Source organism: Betta splendens, chromosome 13 (assembly GCF_900634795.4).
Source record: "Betta splendens chromosome 13, fBetSpl5.4, whole genome shotgun sequence".
NCBI lineage: Eukaryota > Metazoa > Chordata > Actinopteri > Anabantiformes > Osphronemidae > Betta > Betta splendens.
Window position 1 is genome coordinate 14,190,549 of NC_040893.2, and position 22,639 is coordinate 14,213,187.

General features: G+C 48.7%; 1 protein-coding gene across 3 annotated transcripts in view; it reads left to right on the plus strand.

Moving 5' to 3' along the window:
• The window catches only part of lsamp (limbic system associated membrane protein), a 340,641-nt gene that overhangs the window by 132,922 nt on the left and 185,080 nt on the right, over nt 1-22,639 (plus strand). The window contains exons 1-2 of one of the 3 annotated variants that reach the window (XM_029170605.3): nt 13,803-13,938; nt 14,043-14,638. The exons of 1 other annotated variant lie outside the window; for it this stretch is intronic. In XM_029170605.3, coding sequence (XP_029026438.1) covers nt 14,443-14,638 — 196 coding nt within the window. In that variant the 5' untranslated portion in view covers nt 13,803-13,938; nt 14,043-14,442. Of the gene's footprint in view, nt 1-13,802; nt 13,939-14,042; nt 14,639-22,639 lie in introns of those variants that run through there. One more of the 3 variants, XM_029170607.3, reaches the window with a different exon arrangement.

Below are 22,639 nucleotides of genomic sequence, written 5' to 3' on the forward strand. Positions count from 1 at the left end.
CTATGTTTGGCTTTTCAAATATTTCGCCTCTCTAAGGCTCCGGCGTTTTTGCTGCGATGCTCAGAAATGCAGATTCACCAGCTGCTGCGAAGCGACACTCAGCTGTTTCTCCTTTATTGTCCCCTGACCTTTGCGGCTCGGAGGAAGTCGGCCCAGTGCATCGCGGGCGTTTTATGTATTCTCTGGCTTCATAATGTTGTTCTGTGTGGGCCCAGGGTTCCCCAGCTCACAGCCCAGCTCGTCTCTGCACTTCGCCGGTGCCAGTTACTTTCACACACTTTAACCCGGAGCTGCTGTTTGCTGAATCAGTCAGTTTTGCTGCAGCCGAGCAAATATCTCCCGAACAACTGGAAATCACCTGCTGTTGTTGCTGCTGCTGCAGAAACGCTGAGCAGGCAGGGGAGGAGGTTCAAGGAGCCGGAAAGACACCGTTTTAGGAAAGTCACAGCCTTATTAATCACAGCAATTAACACTAAACAAAACCATTTACCTACAATTACAAATTAAAACACCGGTAAAAGTAAGTAAATCCTTCCTAGGAGTGGCATTGACGTCACCGATAACTGACCTATAACTTCATTTGTACTTCTTGTGCATCACTGACGTGTTTCAGCTTTTAATTCCTCTCATTTAAATAATAATCTGCTCTGATTTTATGAATGCTCTACTTCTGCTGAGCATCTCTGATCTGCAATCAGCTGTTCCGCCGACTCTGGCTGCTAATTTACCGTGGCTGAGAGGCTTATGACGTCGTGCTGCTTGGAGGATACGAATAAAAAAAAACTCTACACACTACATCAGCTGTAAGAGGCTGGTTTGACGGTGCAGCGTTTCTGCAGCCAAACCAATGTAAACAGAGCAGCACATTATGAACAGGGCCTCGTCGGTGCTCTCATTACACGCTGTAGCAGACGTGCATCTGTTAAAATGACCCAGCTCGACGGAAACCTGTGTCTGCATGCACACAGAACCACAGAACCACAGAAGAAGAGCGAAGTGGCACTTGCTGATCTCAGTGATCAGTAGATGGCTTACCAGTGCAGCACAGCGTGCTCTTTGTTACGGCATCGATGTGGTTAAAGGCAGAACACATGCACATAAACAAATGTTCAACTGGAGCCGAGGCGTTTAAATCAGCTGGTTTCAACAAAAGGCCCAGAGCTGACTCGAGGCAGAGAAGCGCTGTAAACAACAAATATGAGTTTTGCAGATCTCGTGGAGAGGACGGACCAACGCAGTGAGTCGTGGCTCAAACTGAACAGCTGTGCCTCCACTGTTCCAACAGTGTGAATGCGATCGTGCTGTTGGGAACTGGACTTCAGAGCCTACATCAGTCCAGTCTCCTCAAATGGAGAAAAAAGCCTTAAAATGTAATGGGAGCGTCCCTATTTTGTTTCAGACTGGCTTCCTGTTACTTCCTGTATCACTGCTGTACTCGTGGCCTATCTCTACAGATGCCGCATGATAGCATTTGTCAGTTTGGATCCTATGAGACCTTTGCACGCTGGTCTCTGCTCCTTCACAGTTCGCTGCTCTGACAGTTCTGTCCGCGTGCAACGAATCACCTCTTAATTGGTCCAGTGAGAAACGGAGCCTAAATATCACAGGGAAATCTCACGTCTGGTCTCCTTTAGGTGCGGGAGCTGCTTTTATCTGCTCACCTCGCTGCCCCCCCCCCCCCCCCCCCCCCCTTTTTTTTCACAGCACATAGTTGAATGTTGTAGTTGAACCAAACTGATTCAACAGATTTATCGTTCTGCTCTTCTGTTAGAGACCGGATCTCATTTGTTCAGACATACCGTATTGACGGCATGATATTTATGTTGGTTTGTTAATAATTCAGAGCTTTATTTGGTTCTCAGGTTATTTAAGCCCTTGAATTAAATGTTATTTAGAGTGCAAATGAAGTGTGCTACAAGAACAGAAGAACGGCCCGACCTCGAGCTTTTCATCAACCCTTCACCACCAAAACAAAAATATTTATTCGTTTGCAGAAGTCACGAATAATCTCCAAACCTCAGAATAATTCTCCAGAGGGTTTTTTCAAATAGTCTTGGCAAACTTACCTTTCGCACGAGTTATTAAATTTCAGCCTGAATAACTCCTTACAAACCTTTATGACGATCTCACCCTCGACTGAGAATATGTGTATGTACTGTAATTGTTGGTGAAGACTCCGGTGACACCAGGGTCTGCGCTGTGGAGCGGAGGATGCTCACAGGTTACGCACTGTGCAGGTCGGGATTTGACTCCGATTTTAGATTTGTTTTACTGCAGGCGAACAGGATTATGAATCAGGATTGGGACAGGAGGTGAAGCAGGTGAAAGGAGTGGCTAATAGTGTTTGACAAAGATTTATCTTTGCACTTCAGAAGGTCAAAGTCAAAATTGATTTTCTTGACTCGCTTCTTCCAGAGCAACAACTTTGTGAAACACTAAATCACTTCCTGAAGTGCCTCAGATCTCCGTTAAAGAATGGGAGCGCGTCGCTGCTTAATGCATTGCCGTCACGTCGGTCCCGTCCAGATTCTAGAGATCACATTGTTTTCTTTGCTTTGTCTTGTGTCTTTCTTCACAAGGAGACTGTTGAAAACCAGTGTTTCATTTGTTGCTCGCTCTTCAACTAAGAAATGAGCTCAGTATTCGTAAGTGATGATTGGAGGGGTCCCGCGAGACACCAGATAGCGCCTCAGATTCTTTTGTTTCGGTGCAACGGCATTGATTGAATTGTGGTTTTTTTTTTTGTTTTTTTCGTCCTTCTGAGTTCACCGCGGTGCCAGATCTGGAGCTGCGCCGAGGCTCCGGAGCTGCGGGGGCGCTCGTCCGCGCGGCGTGGGCGCCCGTCTGCCGCCTGAAGGAGCGGCTCGCGGCCGAGAGGCGTCGACCGGGACGCAGATCAGTCGGATGCAGCGTTTGAGGAACTGAAGAACGAGGATCGCAGATCTGTGCGTCGCCCAAAGGCTTGTGACTGCGGCTGCGTTCCTCTCAGTCTGGGCAGCATTTCTCGCTTTTCGGCTCGTGCTCGTGCAGTGAAAGCCTTTTTTCCACCACTCTGGGCTCCTGCGTGTCCTTAGGGTCACTGTGCTGTGCACCAAGTCTCTACTGTAGGTGTCCAAGCAAATCCTCAGCCATCGTGCATGAGGCCGTGAGGGACACTTTGTAGATGTAAAATGTAAATAAAGGAGCGAGGGGACGGTCATTGTGATTCAGGTTACCTTCCTTCTGCAGAGGAGACTCTCAGCAGTCAGACCACATCAGCATCGTCTCTCCTGCTTTACCGCCTTTGACTTGCTTTTCCGCGTCTGACATCTTTCAGTTTTTTTCATCTGCTCCTTATACGAGGACAGAGAGAGAGAGAGAGAGAGAGAGAGAGAGAGGACTCTTAAATTCGGCGTATGTGTTTCAATGCGCATCCCAGCGCGTATTAATACGACTGTAAACCAGCACACACTGAGTGTCTGCTGGTCCAGCGGTCGTAGCTGGAACGGCCTCACGGGTTCCGTTGCGTATGAAACGTTACAGCATCGTCAAACTGCTGCTTTTCAACGTGTCAGTCAGTCGGTCACACAACATATTTCCCAGCATTAACCACATATTACACATTCACATAAGTGAAGGCAGATCCTGCTGTTTGTATTACAGCACTGCAGGGCTTCAACTGTCACTGAATGTTAAATAAGATCACACAAATAATACAAATCCTATTTTATGGACATTAATTGAACGCGTCTGTATGTTGTTTCTTAAACATCAGACCATGAAGCATGAAGCCTGGTTGTGTTGGTGAAAGGTGTTCGACTGAAGGATGCTGTTGTGTCATTTTCAGGCTGATCTGGCTCACATCATTTGCATTGGGCCTCATCTGCATATCCTCATGCATTATTGAATCTGATCATGCTCACGCTGTTAATCCCAAAACGACCACGTGTCCCCAGCATCAGTCAGGAAAACTCCAACCGGTGGTCGCTTTGAAAGTCCTGCTACGATAAATAGAAGACAGAAGACAGAGGGACGCCGGCTCCTCCTGTCAGAGGCGGACGCACAATGTTTTTGAAGGCCGCACACAAATCTGACAGCTGATTAAACATCTGTATCTCCAGACGTCCGCCTGTGTTTTTCCCTCTCCCCGTTCGTCGCGCAGGAGGCTCGACATGCGCGAACTCTGACCTCACGCGTGAACGCGAGGCGCACTCGCAAATCCAATTTATTCCTTGTTTGTCCGACGCGAGTGGGTTCGCCCGCTTCTGTGGAGCGCCGGGTTCCTGATGCGTCGCTGTGTGAAGGTGGAGGCCTGATCTCAGGGTTTCACCGCTAGGTCTGATGAAGACCACGCCTCACAATCAGGAGCCTGCATCAGGACCGGGCATCGGATCAGTTAAAACAGGAAATCCTGGCTACATCCTGTGACCTTTGACCTTTCCATGTGTCGTCAAAGCAGCTTGTTTCTTCTGCTACGGTGGCGTTCTCACTAAACGCTTTCCAGGAATCCTCACACTGCATTTGACACCGCAGGTACACGGAGACCTACGCGCAAGGAATTCACAAGTATTTTACCAAGAACTGTCTGTGAGTGAGAAAATCGCTGCTCGCTCTTGCTTGTGTCGACGCTGTGGCGTGGAGTTGCTCAGCCGCTGTTTCGCGCGCACGCAATGATCCGATAAATAAATGAAAGCTGTGGTTTCATAAGATCCGAGAGGGGAGAGCCGCCCGAGCGTGAGCTCGGCGCCGGGTTCAGAGCGATCCTGAGGGCGACCGCCTCTGGAGCCTGAGCCTGATCTGGACCCACACGAGAGGCGCCTGGCAGCTGCAGGCTCTGCCTCCTGGTCCACGTTTGGAAACTCCAGGAAACATAAATAGGTGAAAACTCCCAGAACGGCCGCTCTGTTGGGTGCGATGAGGTCTTTAGGAAGCGATTGGAAATTCTACTCAGGGAGAAGGAGAGAAGCTAATGCAGAAGTCCAGTGTTTGAAGTCCACCACCTGCTGCAGCTGAGCTTCTTCCTGTTTCTCTATGCTGCTGTAATGTTTCTCCTCTGTAGATTTATGACTTTCATAAACATCTGTAACACCTTCAACGTGGGGCCTGCGTCGTCTGGACACTTGTGTAGTCCATGGAGGCCTCTTCATCGGCTGAAGCTCCTAGTCTGGAGTCTCCCCGCTCATCGGAGCTGCCCTTTCAACACGATTCAGGCTCCTAATTAAAACAAATTCAACTTGATGTTAATTAGAGATCAGTTTGCGCCGCAACGAGAAGGCGACGAGCAGCCGCCTGATTGTCAGTAAGCTGTTTTTTATAATGTCGGATCCCTAATCTCGTCACATCTTCCCTAATGAACCTCGCAGTCCCAACACGCTAATGAGATGTTTTGACTCGGGTGTTGATGTGAAAGCGTGGTTTTAAAACCCAATCTACACCTGTGCCCTGGTAAAAATCACCGCGTTTTCGCGTCGGTTTCGTCCTCGCGCGCTTTACGTGTTTTGTCACACTTTGTGCAGAGTTGGAGCCAATATGAAGCGCTTTTAATTTGAAGTTTCAGCGACCTGGAGGAGGTGCAAGCAGCGCTTGTCAGTTCGGCCGTGCTTCTTGTTCTTGTCAGTATTAAAATCAATTCCTTTTTTTTCCGGCTTTATGATTGCTGACATTAATCTTCGCACAAAGCGCCGCTTCCATTTCATTTCCATTAAAGTTTCATTACAGATAACCTTAGCTCCCTTCAGGCGCTGGAACAAGCGCTGTCTTTTTGTTTACACGCTGTTTTATTGTTGTCATGCAGACTCTGATGGAGCGTTGCCAGGGGCTCGTTCTGTTACAGTGCGCGCGATGCGATGACACGTGACCTCTCGGCGCCGCAAACATCAACCATCTGCTTCAGAACGCGACGCGTCAGTGTGTTGTTAGCAAACGACCCCGTGTCACGGAATAAGCTTATTAGGGTCGACGCTGAACCGACGCTTCGCACACATTGTGATGCACACGCTCACTTTACTGTAATGGAGCCTGTGCTGTGTGTGCGGCCTATTTTAAAGGTGTGGTGGCTGTTAGAGTTTCTATTTTAGGCTCAGAGAGACGCAAACGACTAATTTCTGTGTGGACTTTGCACCGATATGTGGGACAAAAAAAGCAGGAAAAGCTGCTGGCAGCAACCGCAAGGAGCGGATTTACAATAAGCTGCAGAAACGTCATTCTCATGTTAAGCTAATGCTAATGAGCGTCACATCGTGAGAATAACTCACGATGCAGATTCGCTTACATTACACATTCACACCCGTTGTTTTTTTTATTTTTCCATGCGTAGTTAATTGTGTCTGATGACACCAGAAGATTGAGCGTAATCTGATTCTAATCAGTCACCTCATCATCAGGCCTAAAAGGCAGGTCACCTACTGCTGTTATGTGACTTTATTATCACAAATTAACTTATAGGTAGTGAAGAACATGCAGAGCGGACGGATGCAGCAGTGAAATAACTGATCACAGCTCAGATATTAAATTATAAATCATGGCTCTGTCCTCTGGTGATGTCTCACGTTACGGTCTCTGGTTTGGATTTGCCACGCCCCCTTGGCCACGCCCCCATGACATCATACTTCCTCCACTGCTTTAGGACTCCGGTAGCTTGTGGTTTTAAACTCTTGCACTGGTTCTGGTTCTTCACCTGCTGTCGGAGTTTTTTTCGTCTTGAAGCTCAGGTTGAATCGGTGAATTCCTCCACATGATCGTGTTTCAGTAGAGCTGTTTAAGGGACCAGGCCCACGTTTGCGTACTGATAACTCGTAGCTTGGAGATGTCATTAGTTGTGACTATCACTATACCAACAAGCAGTGATCACTAATCAAAGCTCAAAGCAGATGTGCGTAATTCCCCCAGTGTTTTAAATCGCTTAGAAGCCAAACTGCAGTCTGACACTAATGAGCTCTTAATTGAGCTGTTTTAGAGCATTTTAGTGCTACAGTATGACACACGCTGATGCAACAGTGGAGGAAAGTGTTTCAGCCCACTTTCATTTCATTTAAATACTTAAACGCCTCGATGTGTGTGGAAACTGCAAGCTAATCAATGGAAGGTGAACTGAAGCGCTTGACTGTGTGAAGGTGTGAGAGAGTGTTGAACACTGGAAAGGTTAAATATTGGCCTTTGGTGTTTCATATTAACAGGACGTCACAGGTGACATTAACTGAAACCAAGTGACAGTGTCTCTTTCCTGAAGTACTGTAGATTTTTCTCTTCACCAGTTTGTTCATCATCATGATGGTGCTTATGGTCTATGGCAGCGGGTCTTAACCTTTTTGGAGGTACATAGATCTATGTTTTACTGGAAATGCATTAACATCACTGTGTTCAAAGAACAAAACCGATGCAATGCATGAACTTACAAATTACATACAGAATTTTTCACAAAGACATGACCTTTTGTAATGCTACCGCGCTAAAATTGTTTTATTTTTTACCTTATGTATTTCAATAATGAACCTATTATTTAACTTCCATTAGGCTACAATAATAATGAATATTACCTGTTTTTCTTTTACATGTTTTTTAACACTGTAATGTCCGACACCACATAAGCATCGCAGCAGCGGCAAAAGGATTTGTCCTCATTCAACAGGTTGAATCTGTCCCTGAAACGTGGCATTAGAAACCAGAACACTGCATCTTTACGCTGATCGTCAACCTCCACACATCCACATGCATCCAATGACGTCTTCACCAAAGAGCGGCTCATTGTCGTTCTGGTCTCACTGTGATAAACACGGAAACGCTTCACATGAGCGGTCGACCGTCCGCTGATCCTTCTGTCCGTTCGCACGTGGAGCCTAATGATTTATTTATGGGAGTCACCAGATGAAGGGCTTCAATAATTAAAATGATACGAGTGAGAGTTGGACGGAGAGGACGCGTTGGCGAAGCCCCCGGTGGGGAAGTAAGCGTCGCTGCGATTCATCTTCCAGACGTACTGTCGCATGAATCATAAGCATCGGATTGAGCCACTGGAGGACACGTTGTAAAGTCTATCAGTGACTTTTGTATCCGGATAAATAGCTCTTACAAACACGCGTGTCAATCAAATGATGTGAGCGGCATCTGTGACAGGCAGTTTTCGCTCTCATCCAGCTGCCCACACACCAGAAATGGGAGTCATCTTTAATGATGTGATACTTAGTATCATCACGTACTGCACTGTGTGATGCATGAATTCATGGGTTTGTGTTTACAAACCTGTCGCCTGCAAACGTTACCCTGCACCAGCTGATGACTTACAGTATCCCGGTTTTTGCGTGATGCAGATGATGCTACTGAACGACATTTTGAATGAGGACGTGGAGGCATCTCTTTGTTGCACTTCTCATCACATTTTGGGTCTGACTCTGTGCGGCTTTGCCTCTCCAGCTCAACGGATCTCCCTCCCTCCCCCGTCTTTGGCGGCTCTTCTTCAAAGTGGCTTCATTGATAATCTCTTTAGACAAAGAGAGAGTAAAGCTGCGCCTCCTTGGCTGAGTGTCGCTGCCTCTCGCTGCAGGGTTATCTGCCGAGCGCGAGCTGCATGACTCCCCTGAACTCCCATCATCCGCGGGACTCTTACATCACCGCTGAAGTGCACTTGAAACACATTTCAAAGCCCGAGCTTCCACCGGCTGAGAAATGCGCCGTTGTTTAATTGGAGACATATTTATAGCGTAGTGCAGGTTTGCATTGAGCCAGAGTCTCCTCAGCAGGTCTGTGCATTTATTTTTATTGAAAGCCTCAAACGTTGACACATTTCTATAGAATCCTCTCACTCTGTTATTTCATCTTCCTGCTTGTATCCACACGTTTCCACTAATGTGTTTTACTGAATTAAAATCAGGCTGTACACAAACACAAACAGAACCGAAATCATCATCATTCTTTATGGGAGGAAATATTTAAAACAAATGTAATCAATGTATATTTGATTGCCATGTTTATAATCAATGCAATGCGATAAAAAGTAATCTGAGTGCATTAACCTGCAGAAACGTCTCCACAGCTTCTTCCCTCAGAGCCTCTTATGTTATGACCATTTAACTCAGAGGACGAATCAGAGCCATAGTAGACGTGTCTGTAGCAGTTATTCCGAGGACTCCTGCAGGGTTTTCTTTTGACTGACTGATGACTGAGTTCTGTTTATTTCTAACACTATCAGCCAATAATCATCCACAGTTGAATAAATAATGTCGCTTTGAAGGCTTTGACTGAAACGTGTCGTATTAGAGCCGCAGTTTGATCTCGTTATTGTCATTTCGCTCGTCCGTCTTCTCGGGGACTTTGTGAATAATGCTCCGTGTTCAACTCTTGAATCACACTGAAGAGTTAAAGCGTAATTAGACGCATGCTGAGAGCACAAACAACAACACTCACGTACGTCCTGCGACGTGCTGAGAGCCGCGGCTCAGATGTGGACCGGGCCCGGTTCTGATGGCGCGGGTCACGCTGGCTGTGGAGTGAGGCACTCTGTGGACCAATAGATGTGAAGATTAGGTGGATGCGTGTCTATAAATGTCCTGAAGGTGACACGATGCTAAATAGTGATGCGATTCTGCCGCAACTGTTGTAGGACACTTCCTGTGAGCTGCCTGTGGTCCTGAGGCTGCTCTCTGCAGTGGAGCCCTTCTGTCAGCATTCTGTCAGCATCCCTCCTTATGCTGGAGACGCACACAGTGGGCCGGAGCCACCGTCGGGGAGGCGCCGCCGCTGTATGACTTCATAAACTTTATATTTGCTGTCACTTTGATTCAGTGGGGAACTAAAGGCCGTCCTCCTCAGGCCGGCGGCCTGAAACGACAGAGCCACTCCTCGGATAAATCACACTTTATCCGATGGCCGGCCTCCGTGCAGCTGGAGTCCACCAGCTCCTTTCACCAACAGGAGGAACGGGCTGGTTAAAGGTGGGAGCGGCCACTAGAAATACCTACAGACATTTAAGAGATATATCTGACCAATGCAGCTGTGTTCTGTAATGATCTGAGTGCCCACACACACACACACACACACACACATTAGCAGAGGCTGATGCAGCTGGCTGGCAGAGAGGCGTCCATTACTGAAGCAAGTGGCATTAAAAGCCTCCAGCTCTGTCCGAGGACGAGGAGCAGCCTGTCACAGCAGGGGAGCGAGAGGCGATTATCCGAGGGAGAGCCGGGACAGGTGAGGCCGCCATGTTCCCACACAAAGGCTGCTTCTTCCCCCGTGCGAGTGTCTAATGGCTCATAATATGACAGTCAGACGCACACGCCGAAGGTGAAAAACAACAACACACCCGTTCTAATGATCAACGCGGCAGTTCGTGGTTTGCCAGCTCGGTGCAGGCGGAACCGTGAGCACCGCTCTCCGCTCCTCAGCCTTCCTTCGGGCAGTAATTCAGGCAAACAGGCTGATTCAGTGGCTCCTCCGAATAATTTCATGCGGCATTTCTGACATCAAGGGAAAAGCGGAGTGTGAGAAAGTGCGATCCGCACAGACAACAGCCACAGCTCCTCAGTAATTATAGAATAAACTGATTTGATCCACTTCAACAGCTCCACTCCTAATGTGATTATTATTTATTGATTTCTAAGCAAATCTGCGTCACGTTATCAGCGAAAAACAAAAAGCTGAGCTGGTGTTTCATTCAGAGCAGTCGCTCGGGGTGTTTCATCTCTCTAATGCTGCCACCCCAGGGTTCTGCAGGATTACATGTGTTTAGAGCCGCTCAATGAGCGTTTTACACCGCGGCTCCACCGGGGACACCGGCGCCTCTGGACTTCACACGTTAGACTTAGAACCGCCGGCTGAGGGAGGCAGGCGGCATAATTAAGTAGCAGGGGGCAGAATGTGTTGGTACGGTGGGTGCTGTTAGCGGGTCCTGTGGAAAGATGGACCGGTGCCGCTTCACCGCGCTGATGCCAGAACACGAGCACGGGGCAGATTCAGTTTGTGTGATTTAGACCTGTTACGAGGAAAACATCGCAGGTCCTGCTTCCGCAACCAGCATAGTTGTTCTATAGAGTTCCACAAGGCAGTGAGCACTCTGACAGTTACCGGGCCGCTCAGCGCCGGCGGGACCACCGGGTCTCTGTGGTCGTCTCACACACGTGAACCGAGGCCTCGGAGGCGTCTTTCTCATTTAAGGCCGCTCTCTCCGGAGCAGCTCGTGCGCTGACCTCAGATCTGCTCCACTGGCCCATTTAATGGGCGCCTTCAATTACAACCTTCTCTCTTTGACTCGCTTCAAACGAAGGTTCCGACATTTCTCCGTATTTAACTTTGACAAACGACGCCGCCGATGCTAAATGTGCTTATTGTTAACAGGGTAAAAGCGAGCGACAGTTTCAATTTCAATTTTAGTTACATAGCGCTAAATCACATGTGATGAACATCCCAAAACATCCCACAATGCATCTGTGCGTGCCACACTTTAAATTCATGCCGCTCGGAGACGCGACGTGATCTCTGTGACGCCGTGTGAAGTCGCTGTTTTCCTCCGCTTCTCCATCAGCTGATCCCCCCCCCCCCGGCCCGTGTTCTGTCAGAGCCCGCGGGCCGGCGTCCTGTCAGCGGCCGTGAAGGGAGCTGCTCTTCACATCCAGACTCCCCAGACGGAGTGAGAGCCACCTCCGTGTCCCGTCCTTCAGCCCGGGACGCGTCTCTGTCTCCTTCAGTGACGCTGCTCAGCTGCCTGCGTCGCATCAGGACACATTTGAATAGGACACATCACGGGCGTTTAGGTTCCTCCGTGAACAACATTGAGAACCGACACATATTCTGACACATATTTAATATATTGGGGTGTGAAGATTACTTAATTCTCTTGACGTTCGCATTCATCTCACTCTCCTCCATTTCAGCCGTGCTCTTGTTTTTCTTCCGCCACCTGCTCCTTTATTCTTTATTCTTCTTCCTGATCAGCGACAGTCAATGCGCCGTCAAGTCAACACGCAGCTCCTTCTGCACAGAATAACTCAGTAATGAGTCTGAATATGCAGCACGGTCGGCGCAGGCAGTAAATGGCTTCAAGGTTAAGTGCACTTTTCCTCTGTGTATAATTAATGGAAAGATTGCAGGCGCATCCAAATCGGGGGCTTGTGTTATTCCAGTTTTGATGATACTGTAGCTGCTTTTACTCCAGGATGTGACGTTCAGATCAAATGTTCTATACACCAGCCGTGCCAGGAAGCCTTGACTTTGGAGGATCACCGGCTTTACAGGGAACATTATAATCACCTCTAATTAGAATTTCCTCAACATTAGTGACAAAGTCTGAGATAAACTCTGCAAACTCGGCGTTCAATGTTTAATGCGGTTCTAAACTTAGCTGCAGGAGGAGGAGAGGGCAAACGGGGCAGGGAGCGGTTCTGGCAGCTCAGTCTGTGCTGGAGCTGGACTCGGCTCCACTCTTCCTCCTCGGCCGGAGGAGGAGCTCAGGTCTCACTTCTGATGCAGGATTACGGCTTGTTGTTGGTCTCTCGCCGCTATTTATTCCTCGGCTTCTTTTTCTCTGTCGCCACTAAAGGATGTAGTAAATGAGCCGTTCTCGCTGTCCTCCCACTTTCTCTCCTGGATTCAGCACCTCTGTGTTAGACGCAGGTTCTGCTCAGCGTTTTCCACCCACACCATCCAGACGTGTGTGCTCCAACTACTGCACGTCGGAGACCACCTCTAGATCAATGCTGCGTTTGGCTGCACCGCTGTCCAACAGACTCGTCATCGCTATCATTATTTCACATGCTGCCATTTGTGTTTTTCATATCAGTGTTATTTTGTGTGTTTTCTTTCTGTAGCTTGTTTAAAACGCCACTGAAGAGACCACTGTAGATGATTCCAGATAAGTCATGTGTTGATATTCACACCAGTGACTCATCATAATGTTACTGGGAAGCTGAAGCAAGGCTCATCTGCCCATTAAAACTGGATGTCGGTGCATCTTACGCTGCAATCTTACGTTGGAGCCACTTGTTGCTTAGAACTCGAGAACCTCAAATCAAAAAGAAACTAAAATACGGACTTAAGAAACCATTAAACACAAAGCCAGCGACCCGCTCTGAAGGCAGAGCTGGTTTTAGCCGGACTGGGATGAAGTTCCACATCTAAAATCACAGTGATGTGGAGCTAAAGACAGAACTGCCTGTTAAACTAACAAGTCCACGGAGACCAAACAGTCCTGTGGTCGTACCACAGCTCAACATATCCACGGGCTCCGTCACGCGCCGGCTCCGTTTACTGGGATCCCTGTATGCAAACTGGTTTAAATGGGAAATGAAATGTAACATAATAATAATTAGAGAGAACCCGTTTTTTGCTACAGTACTGTATGTGGCCGACTGGCTCAGACAGGCACCACAGGAGAACAAGCCTCACTGCTACACAGTTTATTTCATCCACATATAATCACCAGCCAAATGAAGTAAATATATAAAAAAACACATTTTTATGGCGTTTAAGAGCAGCTTGGTAAGTTATTGTCTCCGCTGCTTTATTCTGAAAAGGATGCTGCTGGACCAGAAACACCTGGCAGCGCTTCCACACGGCAGCTCCCGCGCCACGAGTGCTGGTAAATGAGATCCCCGGAGCAGCGCGGAAGCAAACATTTGGTTCCGTCTGAGGACCGTCCATCAAGCTCCTCCGGGGACGAGGAATCAAAGAGGAGTCTCTGACGGGAAACAACGGGAAGCCGAGTCACAGACGGCTGGACGCAAAACAAGACTGATCTCTCAATCAGTGTTCTCCTGTTCTCCAATTTACCCGTTCCGCTGAGGCGCGCGCACCCAGGCTCGAGTCGCCTCTGAGAATCAACAGTTTCACTTCAACGATCGGGACGACAAACAACCGCGAACTCTACGTGTTTATCTTCTCTGGAAGTCCGTTTAACCTTTGCTTCGTGTTATAATGAAAATAACATCTTGAGCTCCGAGTCAAAAATGCAAATCAGCAGCGATAGAACGTGTAAATAAGGTCTCCAAATCGCAATATTAAAAAAAAAAAAAAAAAAAAACATTTCTCTCCAAACGGTTTTTCTTTTTTTTTTCTTCTTTTTATTCTGAACGCAGCACACATGCTTTTCCCCGTGTGGATCCTGTGTCCGGGGGAGAATCGTGGTCGTGGCGCCGAATGAAACGACTTGGATTTGTCCAGATTAGTTCCGCCGTTCGCTGTGAACCATGAAACAGGCTGTAGCACAGTAAGAACACGGTGACCACACACGCCGCCCCCCCCCCCGCCCCCCTGCGCTCAGAGCGCCGGTAGGGGGCGCTAATGTCCGCGTGAAGCGGACGAGGAAGCGGCCACGGAGGCTCCGGCTCCTGCGTTCACCCACACAGTTCGGTTCGGGCTGGGGTTCGGTCCTGCGCTCGGCTTCACCTGCAGCGCTTCCTCTGCTGGAAATTAGCCGCCGGAGACGCAGCGTGGTCGGGGAGGGCGCGGAGCTCCTGCACCGGGTTCGAGGACACCATGCGTTACTTCTGGATACACGCCGCGTGGATCCCCGGCGTCGCGTTCCTCTTTGGATTTCAAGGCAAGGGGTCGTTTCATTCTGTGTTCTTCCTGTTTCATGTCCTGACGTTTCCCACTCAGACGCGCCGGAGTTACAGGGAGATTTCAGCCACGGCGGATGCTTATTGCGCGCGTGTGCGTCTGAGTTGTGAAGGTACGTGAAGTGACCCCCCCCCCCCCTCCTGAAAACACCTGCGCTGCCCGTAGTCAGCGCCGCAGCAGGACTCGGTCTAAATAAAGTTAGTGACGAGCGGAGCTGCGGCTGACAGCGGGCTGCGGGGAGAGAAGCGGGGCGTGCGTCACGCGCTGACGGTGCGGTGACAGCTTCTGTAGACGGCGGGGACGCGCGGAGGCTGCCGCTGTCACCGTTTACTCCGCGCGTGGACGGCCGGGGTTCGGGTTCGGGTGCGTGGGTTCGGTCACGCCACAGGGCGGATGACAGGCGTTTGGAAGATAATTGGGACCATCAGCGTTGGTGTCCGGGGCCGTTAGAAACAGCCTGGTTAATTACGCTCTTCGCCGTGACCACGTGGTGTCACGTGGTCGTTTGGACCTGTTGGGTCGTTCTGCATTGTTGTTTAGCGAGGGGCACAGAGAAACAAAAGCTCTGGTAGTAATAGAAGGACAGCGGCAGCGAAGGACGGCTGATAGATGAGTATTTCCCTGCTTTCTTTCCCGCTCGTGTAATTAAATGTCAGCCGTAAGTGATGATGCTCCACGTGGGCTCAGCGAGAACCTATGGATGTTTGCAGTGACAGGACGGACACGGCGATCGATCAGCTGATGCGGCTGATTCCACGAGTGTGAGACTGAATTAAACGGGGCGGAGATCTACTCTCCTCCGTCTGCACGGGATCCTAAGAGCGGTTTGTTTGGGACTGGTTGCAGCGTAGAACCAAATCAAATAGACTGGCTCCGTGTTGACATCTGCTCTCCGCCTCCTCTGTTCGAGCTCCGTTCAACCCATCGGGCTCAGACTCTTCCCTCCTCGCCTGCGCCTTTAAGAACACACTTCACTTCTCGCAGCGGGGTCCGACTCTGGCGCCGGGACGTGCTAATGAACTGACGCACTAATCAGCCTGAGTCTCTCCAGTGGAGCTCGCTCTCGCTCTCGCCTCATCCTCCATCCTCTTTTTATGTAACGCCTGCGTGCGGCCCATTGTTTGGCCCCAAGGCTGTTTTTTTGTGACGCCGGCTGGAGTGGCGCCGCTCACAGCGCGTGGGTCAACGAGGACGCTGCGGAACCGTTGGTGTCATGGCGGAGCAGCGGGCAGCACCTGGTTCTGGGGAAATAAAGCAGGTGTCGCGGCGTGAATCAGTCCAACCACCTCCCAGGAGGGCGCCATCATTAAGAGCGGACTCACTCTGCCTCCTTTAGTGCCAATAATGATTTTTATCTGCTGAAAAAACCCCAACAGCTATGCTTTATTAAACTTTTAAACTCCCCATCATTACCTCTCCCACTAAATCTCCTCTCTGAGTTTTTAAAGCCTTTCCTCTCATTACTTCCTGCTTCTCCGTCTCCTCCTCCTTCCTCGCTGCTTTATTTATGAACTCTTTCTTGACTCACTTTCTTTACTTTCCGTCTCCTCTCTTACTCTGCGGCTCTCGTGATTTGAGCCCATTTTTTTTATCCCTCTCATTTAAATCTACGCTGGGACCCCCCCCCCCCTCCATCCCCAAAGCCGCCCGACAGTGGCATCGTTAAGCTGCGGTGCAGCCATTGTTCCCTTCGAGGGCAGCGCTGGAGCTCGTCTCTGCACGGAGGTGTTCGTTTGCTCAGACTTCCTCTGGTTTGAATGTTTGACTCTCCAGGTTCATCACGTAGTGCTCGACGCCAACGTTTGCCTTCTTGTTTAAAGAGTCCCGGTGATCGGCTTCTCGTTACCAACTTGAGCAAATAAGAAAAAAAAAAAACACCCAACAACACTTTTGAAGATTTCTAGTCATCACAATATGAGAGTATGAATTCCTCCCTGTGTTTGACTTTGCATCAATTTTGTCTGTTGTGAGACACAAAACAAAGCTTGACTTAATTTTGGGAAGCAGATTCACCAGCTCTTTTTTCACAAGGAACATTTAAAGAGAAACCGCTTGTCTTCGAATCGCTTCACCGCTGCTTCAGTTGTGAGCGAGCTGGAGGAGCTGCCGCTATAAAACATGCAGCTCGTTGGCGGATGAGGCTCATGGAGCCATCTGAGACACACAGTGTGTGGATGAATGGTTCCTGCGCCGCTGCTCATTATGGATGGTCGTCCGTGAGGACTCCCAACCTCACGTACAGTGTGTATCAGCTTTTGGATTCCATCCCATTGATTCAGGGTGTAGAGCTGTACCTGCTGACTCCCCTCAGACTGCTGCCTTTATATAATCAGTGTGATTATTCTATGTGGATGCTGAGTCGCTTTATCTTCCTATAATCATACTCTATTATGTTCCACTAATAAGGCGAGGGCTTCAGCAGAGCTCAGAGCAAAGAGCAGTTTGGAGCATGTGGAATGAGGCATGAATGCGTCCAGATGCCTTCGGATCTCCATGATTCCGCTCCGCGACGGCCCGAGACGCACGCGGGTAAGAATCAGCCGCGGGATTTAATATCTGACAGCGGAATGAGGTGTAGATGCCGCCGTAATGAGAAGACGTTCAAGCCTTGTCGGGTTAAAGGATGAATCCAGCGGCGTGAAGTCCAACAGCACCAACGTCTTCCTCCTCCAGTCGCCCACGGTCGGTGGCGCGTTACCATATTCCTGACACCGACCTAATGAATTTCTAAATGTTTGTTCCGTCTTTAAAGAGTCAATGAAATTAGAGGTGAGCTTGTTTTATGGGATTACAGGATTAAAATGTGTTTGCTTGATTTGAACGTTCACCCGTTAAACACATTCACACATCCCGTTCCTATTAATCCCCCATTCAGGCGCGTAATCCTGTCGAGGAGAACGCGTCTGCAGAGCGCCGGTGGCGTCCAACGGCGGCGGAGGATTAAAATGTCAGCGGCGAGCGTTCCAGCGGCCGCTTGAGGTGAACGGCATCTGGAGCATCTGGAGCCGTGGGGCTGACGTTCGTCCATAGGGTGGTTTGAAATGGAAACGGAGACGAAAGCGGGAGGTTTTACCCTGATGAGGGTAATGGTTTTAAGGGTTGGGGGCAGTTAAAGGACCTCTGTGGTGTAAAGAAAGTCAGGAGGAGTTAATGGATGCATCCGTCTTCTCTCTCAGTCATGATTTACGTACACTGTAGAAGAAGCTGCGATTGCAGGACAGTGATTTTAGGGCTTCAGCTTTAATTCGATTTAAATGTCTCGACTTCAGTGAAGCTGAATACTTTGACGTTTGATGGCGTTTTTTTTTTTTTTTTTGTTAAGACGCAAACCTTTGGCCAATGAAAGCTTTCCGTCCCTTCGTCAGCCGAGCGGTGCAGGTCTCTCTCCGTCTGCAGACGCGCCGGCTCAGGCATCGATCGCTGCTCTGTTCCCTGTCTGTGCCGTGACCTTTCCGCACCCGCTCTGTGGCTTTGTGCTGGGACACCTTTGTGTCGGGAGGCGCCGTCACGCCCCCCGCCGCGCCGTGGGCCCCGCTCGGACGCCCCGCCGGCCTCCTCCAGACCCGCACGCAGACCCCACGGCCTCCTCTCGGCCTCAGGGAGGATCCACTCCTCCTCACGCCCCGTGTGACTGTACAGAAGTCGAGGAGATTTTCCATCTCTTCCGTTTCAGTAATTGATGCTGTTGTGAGTAAATATTATTATTTTTCCTTCATGGTTCATAGTTTCCGTCTTTTCACTCCGCTGTGCATCGCCGTGATGTCTGCAGAGGTGATGGCAGCCAAGATGCTATTAGCATTACTTACGCATCGATTAGTCTTTTATTATGATAATTGCCGCGTCTTATTTTATTTGTGTATTCTTTTCTTTTTATTCCACTTCAGTTCATCTTCTCCAGTCAAGTAGTAAATCAGCAGTAAATCATGTTTGGCTGCAGTTTAGTGCATCATCTGTTGCTCCAACTAATAAACACCGTGGAGACACTGAGTGATGCTTTAAGCCGTATATCAAAACTTTCATTATTTAACATTTAATGTTTATGGATGTACACATGGACGTGTATTAGTTTTAAAGCTTGGGCATAAAGAGACACCTGACAGGCGACAGCCCGCCTCCCTCCCCCTCATCCTCTTTATGTGTCCTCTGTGACGCTGGAGATTCAATATAAGACAAACAGTTATTAGTGAAAGGCTTTAGTGGGGGAGTGTAACACTTCACTGAATTTGCCTTAATGATCTCATTTGTTGAGAAGGAATCGACTTAAGAATCATTTTCTACTTCTGGAAAATGAGCCGGTCTCATTTTCGCCTCTCCTGTGGTTTTCACACGAGAAGCTGTTCTTGGTGAGGGCTCCTCCGAGGCCTCGCACATCCCTCCCCGTCTCCGGCAGGTACTGCTCCTTTTGACGCTCTGTTCTCGCTGCAGGTGTTCTGCTTGAACCCCTCACGCGTCTCCGCTTGACGGCGGCGGCTGTTTAATCGTCGCCGTGTCACGTTTCCTGGCGCGTCGACTCGGCGGCCGCTCGTCCCCGTCTGTTGCCGTGGCGACGTCCGGCTGAGTGGAGGGAGAACGACGGCTGTGATGTCACCGTGACCTCACGGGAAGCGCAGCGTGACATCAACCGGTGGCGCGTTTTAGTATTTCCACGTGAAACCAGGGAGACGCGTGTTTGATGTGCAACATAACTCCTCATTTTGTGGTTGTCAGTGATCAGTCAGGTTTTATTTCTGTCATTCGAGATGAATTGCTTTAAAATGAATGTTGAAAATGTCACGTCTGACTCAAATATGAATTTAATCAAAGTTGATAACTTTTCTTTTTGACTTCTCCCTGTTAAATCGAAGCAGATGCAACAGTCTCCTACTCTCTTTAATAAGTGATGTGATGTTTTCCACACACACACACACTTTACCCAATACCACGTCAGTCTCTGTAGATTTATTGAGCTGTAACTTCATAACTTACTGTTGGTTCTGGTTGCTCTGGTGTCTTTATCACACCTCAGGTAAAACATCATCTACTGTACGATATGCTTTTTTTTTTATAAAATGCCAAATTTCATTAATATAAATACAAATTAACCTCGGAAGCTGTTCACCCTTCGTGTGCCTGTGTGTCAGCGCGGAGCCGTGTGTCTCTACAACCACAGTAGGAGGTTTACACGTCGGTGGCGGCGTTATTAGACGATAACTCAGGTTAAAACACTGTGATTAATGAATATCCTGCATTTCCACGCGTTGCACCCACACATGGCTGATTACGGTGCTTCTGCGCCTGAACCAAAACACTTGCGCTGGCCGCCGCGCATCCATCACCATCTATCTAATGTTTTGTGAAGTTCATCAGCGCGACACTAGAGGAATGTCAATGGCGGTCAAAGCAGCCATTTGCCTCGTGACGCATCGCTGTTTTCTGCGCCGACGCCGTGTTATTATTTTCCCTCCGTGATGAAACCTCTAACTCTGAGGTTCTGCCGCTCGGCGCGGCGCCGGGTCACTGGGCGCCGTGGCCTCAGGGTCGTGGCAGGATGCGTGGACGGCCCCCGCGGGCGCGTCGGGCGCGTCCTCTGAGCAGCTCGACGCTCGGCCGTCCTCTGCTGCTGTCTCCGAGCTGTCAGCGCTGTCACTCGGCCTCTTCGGGGGTTGGAGCAGCCTAACACTAACGCGGTGAGTGAGTGACGGGTAGGAAGTGGTCTGCAACAATGGCGTCAGCAACACGGCTGCCGTGCTTTTTCCTTTATGACCGATAATTATAATCAATTGCTTTGAAATCAGCTTAAATATAAACACTTGGAACAGATGAATTAGTGTAAAGCAGCTCAGCTGAGACAGATGCTATTCTTCTATTGTAAAGGAAAATATTTAGTCTTTGGGCAGAGCATACACACACACACACACACACTGATATCACACCTCCTCCCTTGGGCTTTAGTTATGGGAATACAGCCATTAATTTAGTGTAATACATTCATATAATATGTAACTTCAGCCTTTACAGGCACACTGTCTCATGCCACAGTAGCAGCATTAACACGTCTGGCCGCTCCGAGCACAACGTGAGTTGTCTTGGAGTCATTGCCCCCCTAAGGAAATGACTTCTATACGGTGGGAGTTGAAACTGGCATCTGTTGCAGTATTATTATAAAAAAAAAAGGAAAATCAGCCTGCCATGTTGCAATTAACTCTATTTTTGTACTCGCTACAATTAGCTTGTCATAGATGACGGTTAACACGCAGTGATGGTTTAAGCGCCTCTGGAGGTTCAGCCCAGCTCCTCCAACTGAAAGCAGGCAACAGGTTAGCGTTAGCGTAGCCGCGCGGGCGCATTCAGCCTCAACTCAGAGCTGATGCGTTTGCGGTCGCTGTCCGTGGTGCTGAAGCTTTGGTCTCACCGGTTATTGTGCTGACATTCATTTCAAAGGCCTCCTTCGCTCTGTGTTCATAAAAGCAGCTGGCAAACCATGTTCCACTGAGAAAACAATTAGGACTATATAGAGCAGCTAATTTGTAGCAAGCGGAGTGCTGTTCTTTTCTGCTAACTAATTGCGGAGAGTGTTAGAAGACAGTGGAAGCTGTGAAAGTAAATGGCACCTGACCATTACTGCTGAGAAAGAGCAGTGTAATAGGACCTTGTAATTGACTGTGTGCTCTCCCTGTTTCCGTTCTTTCACCTTTCTGTAAATCTTGGTTAAAAGCAGACAGCAAAGACTATGACTCCAGCGTCGTAATTAGTTCGAGGAGGAGAGAACCGTGCTAGGATGCCGTTGTCAAAGACGGGGGGAACAGTAAATGAAAGAGACTTGGATATTTTACTTAGAATAAAATGCCACGAATCCTACAAAAAGTCAGGTGATGTAACATCGGGCAACGCAGCCGTCTCTTTGAAATAACTTTGTGAAGTCAGCCGGTGTAAATCTGAAGTAAACTCACGTGTAGAGGCTCATTGGCGTGGTCACTGTTGCTAAACGCTGCTCTGTATGTGTGACAGCCTTTCTTACGTCTCATGACATTTAAGTGCAGCACAAAGGGGAAAAATGAATTATTTATCTCCATATGATTTGTTTTTGCTTCAACCTGACATTTATTTTTATGTCCAGGTATTAAAATGTGAGCTGTGGGAAGTTTCAGTTTGTTTACTTCTCGTGTCTTTTATTAAGGTGCGATTTTAAACATTTTCAAACTTGATTTGAAAGGTTAGTCTATCTTTTAATTTCAGATTGTGAGACGCAGAAACGCGGCTGCTCTCGAGCCTCCTTGACTGATGCTCCTTTAATCTAATGCTGGAGACTGACAACACGGTCGCCTAACCTTGTGTGTGTCGCCTGTGAGGAAGCGTTTTGTTCTGAATGTAAAGTGAAGCCGCCGCTGCAATATCGTCTTCAGTTCTGTCGAGTCCTAATGAATATGAATGCATCACATGCTTCCCTTGTCTCGTGTCGCCTCCTGAACAGCCCTTAAAATCCTCCATTATTAATATCAATATAGCAGCATCTCAGGCCAGCGAGATCATGTCTCATCCATAGGCCAGGCCTCTGCTCTCAGCCATGCGGGACTAAGCTGTTTCTCTGAGCTAAACCTCATTCAACCTCTGACATTTTGCCATTTTCACTGGAGATGAAATCTCAAATGCAATTCTGTTATCAGCATTTATGTAATATTTCACAGTTATCATTTCAGCACTTCAAGGTTCCTGCAGAATCCTTCCGTTGTATTTATTCTATATTTCCATCTACATTTAGATGCATGAGAGAGGACTATTACACCTGTTGTTAGTAATAATGACATGCTTTATTGATCTCATTGGGCGGCTGGACAGCTGCCAGACACTTTATGACGCCGCCACCATGGGCTTTAGGTGTCTTGTTCAAGGACACCCTGGCCCGCGGCCAGGAGTCGACTGCCGCAGACGAAAGCCCCGCCACCTGAGCCACTGCTGCCACAGTGATGTTACATTTTCTATGTGAATTACTGGGCTCAGGCAGCATCAGATACGGCCGATAGGCCGTAAACCTGTACAGCGGCGAGTGAAAGGAAAGAAATAGATTTCTCTCGCGCTTCCTTAAAGCTTAATCTGGCCTCTTTCAGTGTGACTGATGCTTTCGGCTTCAGCAGCA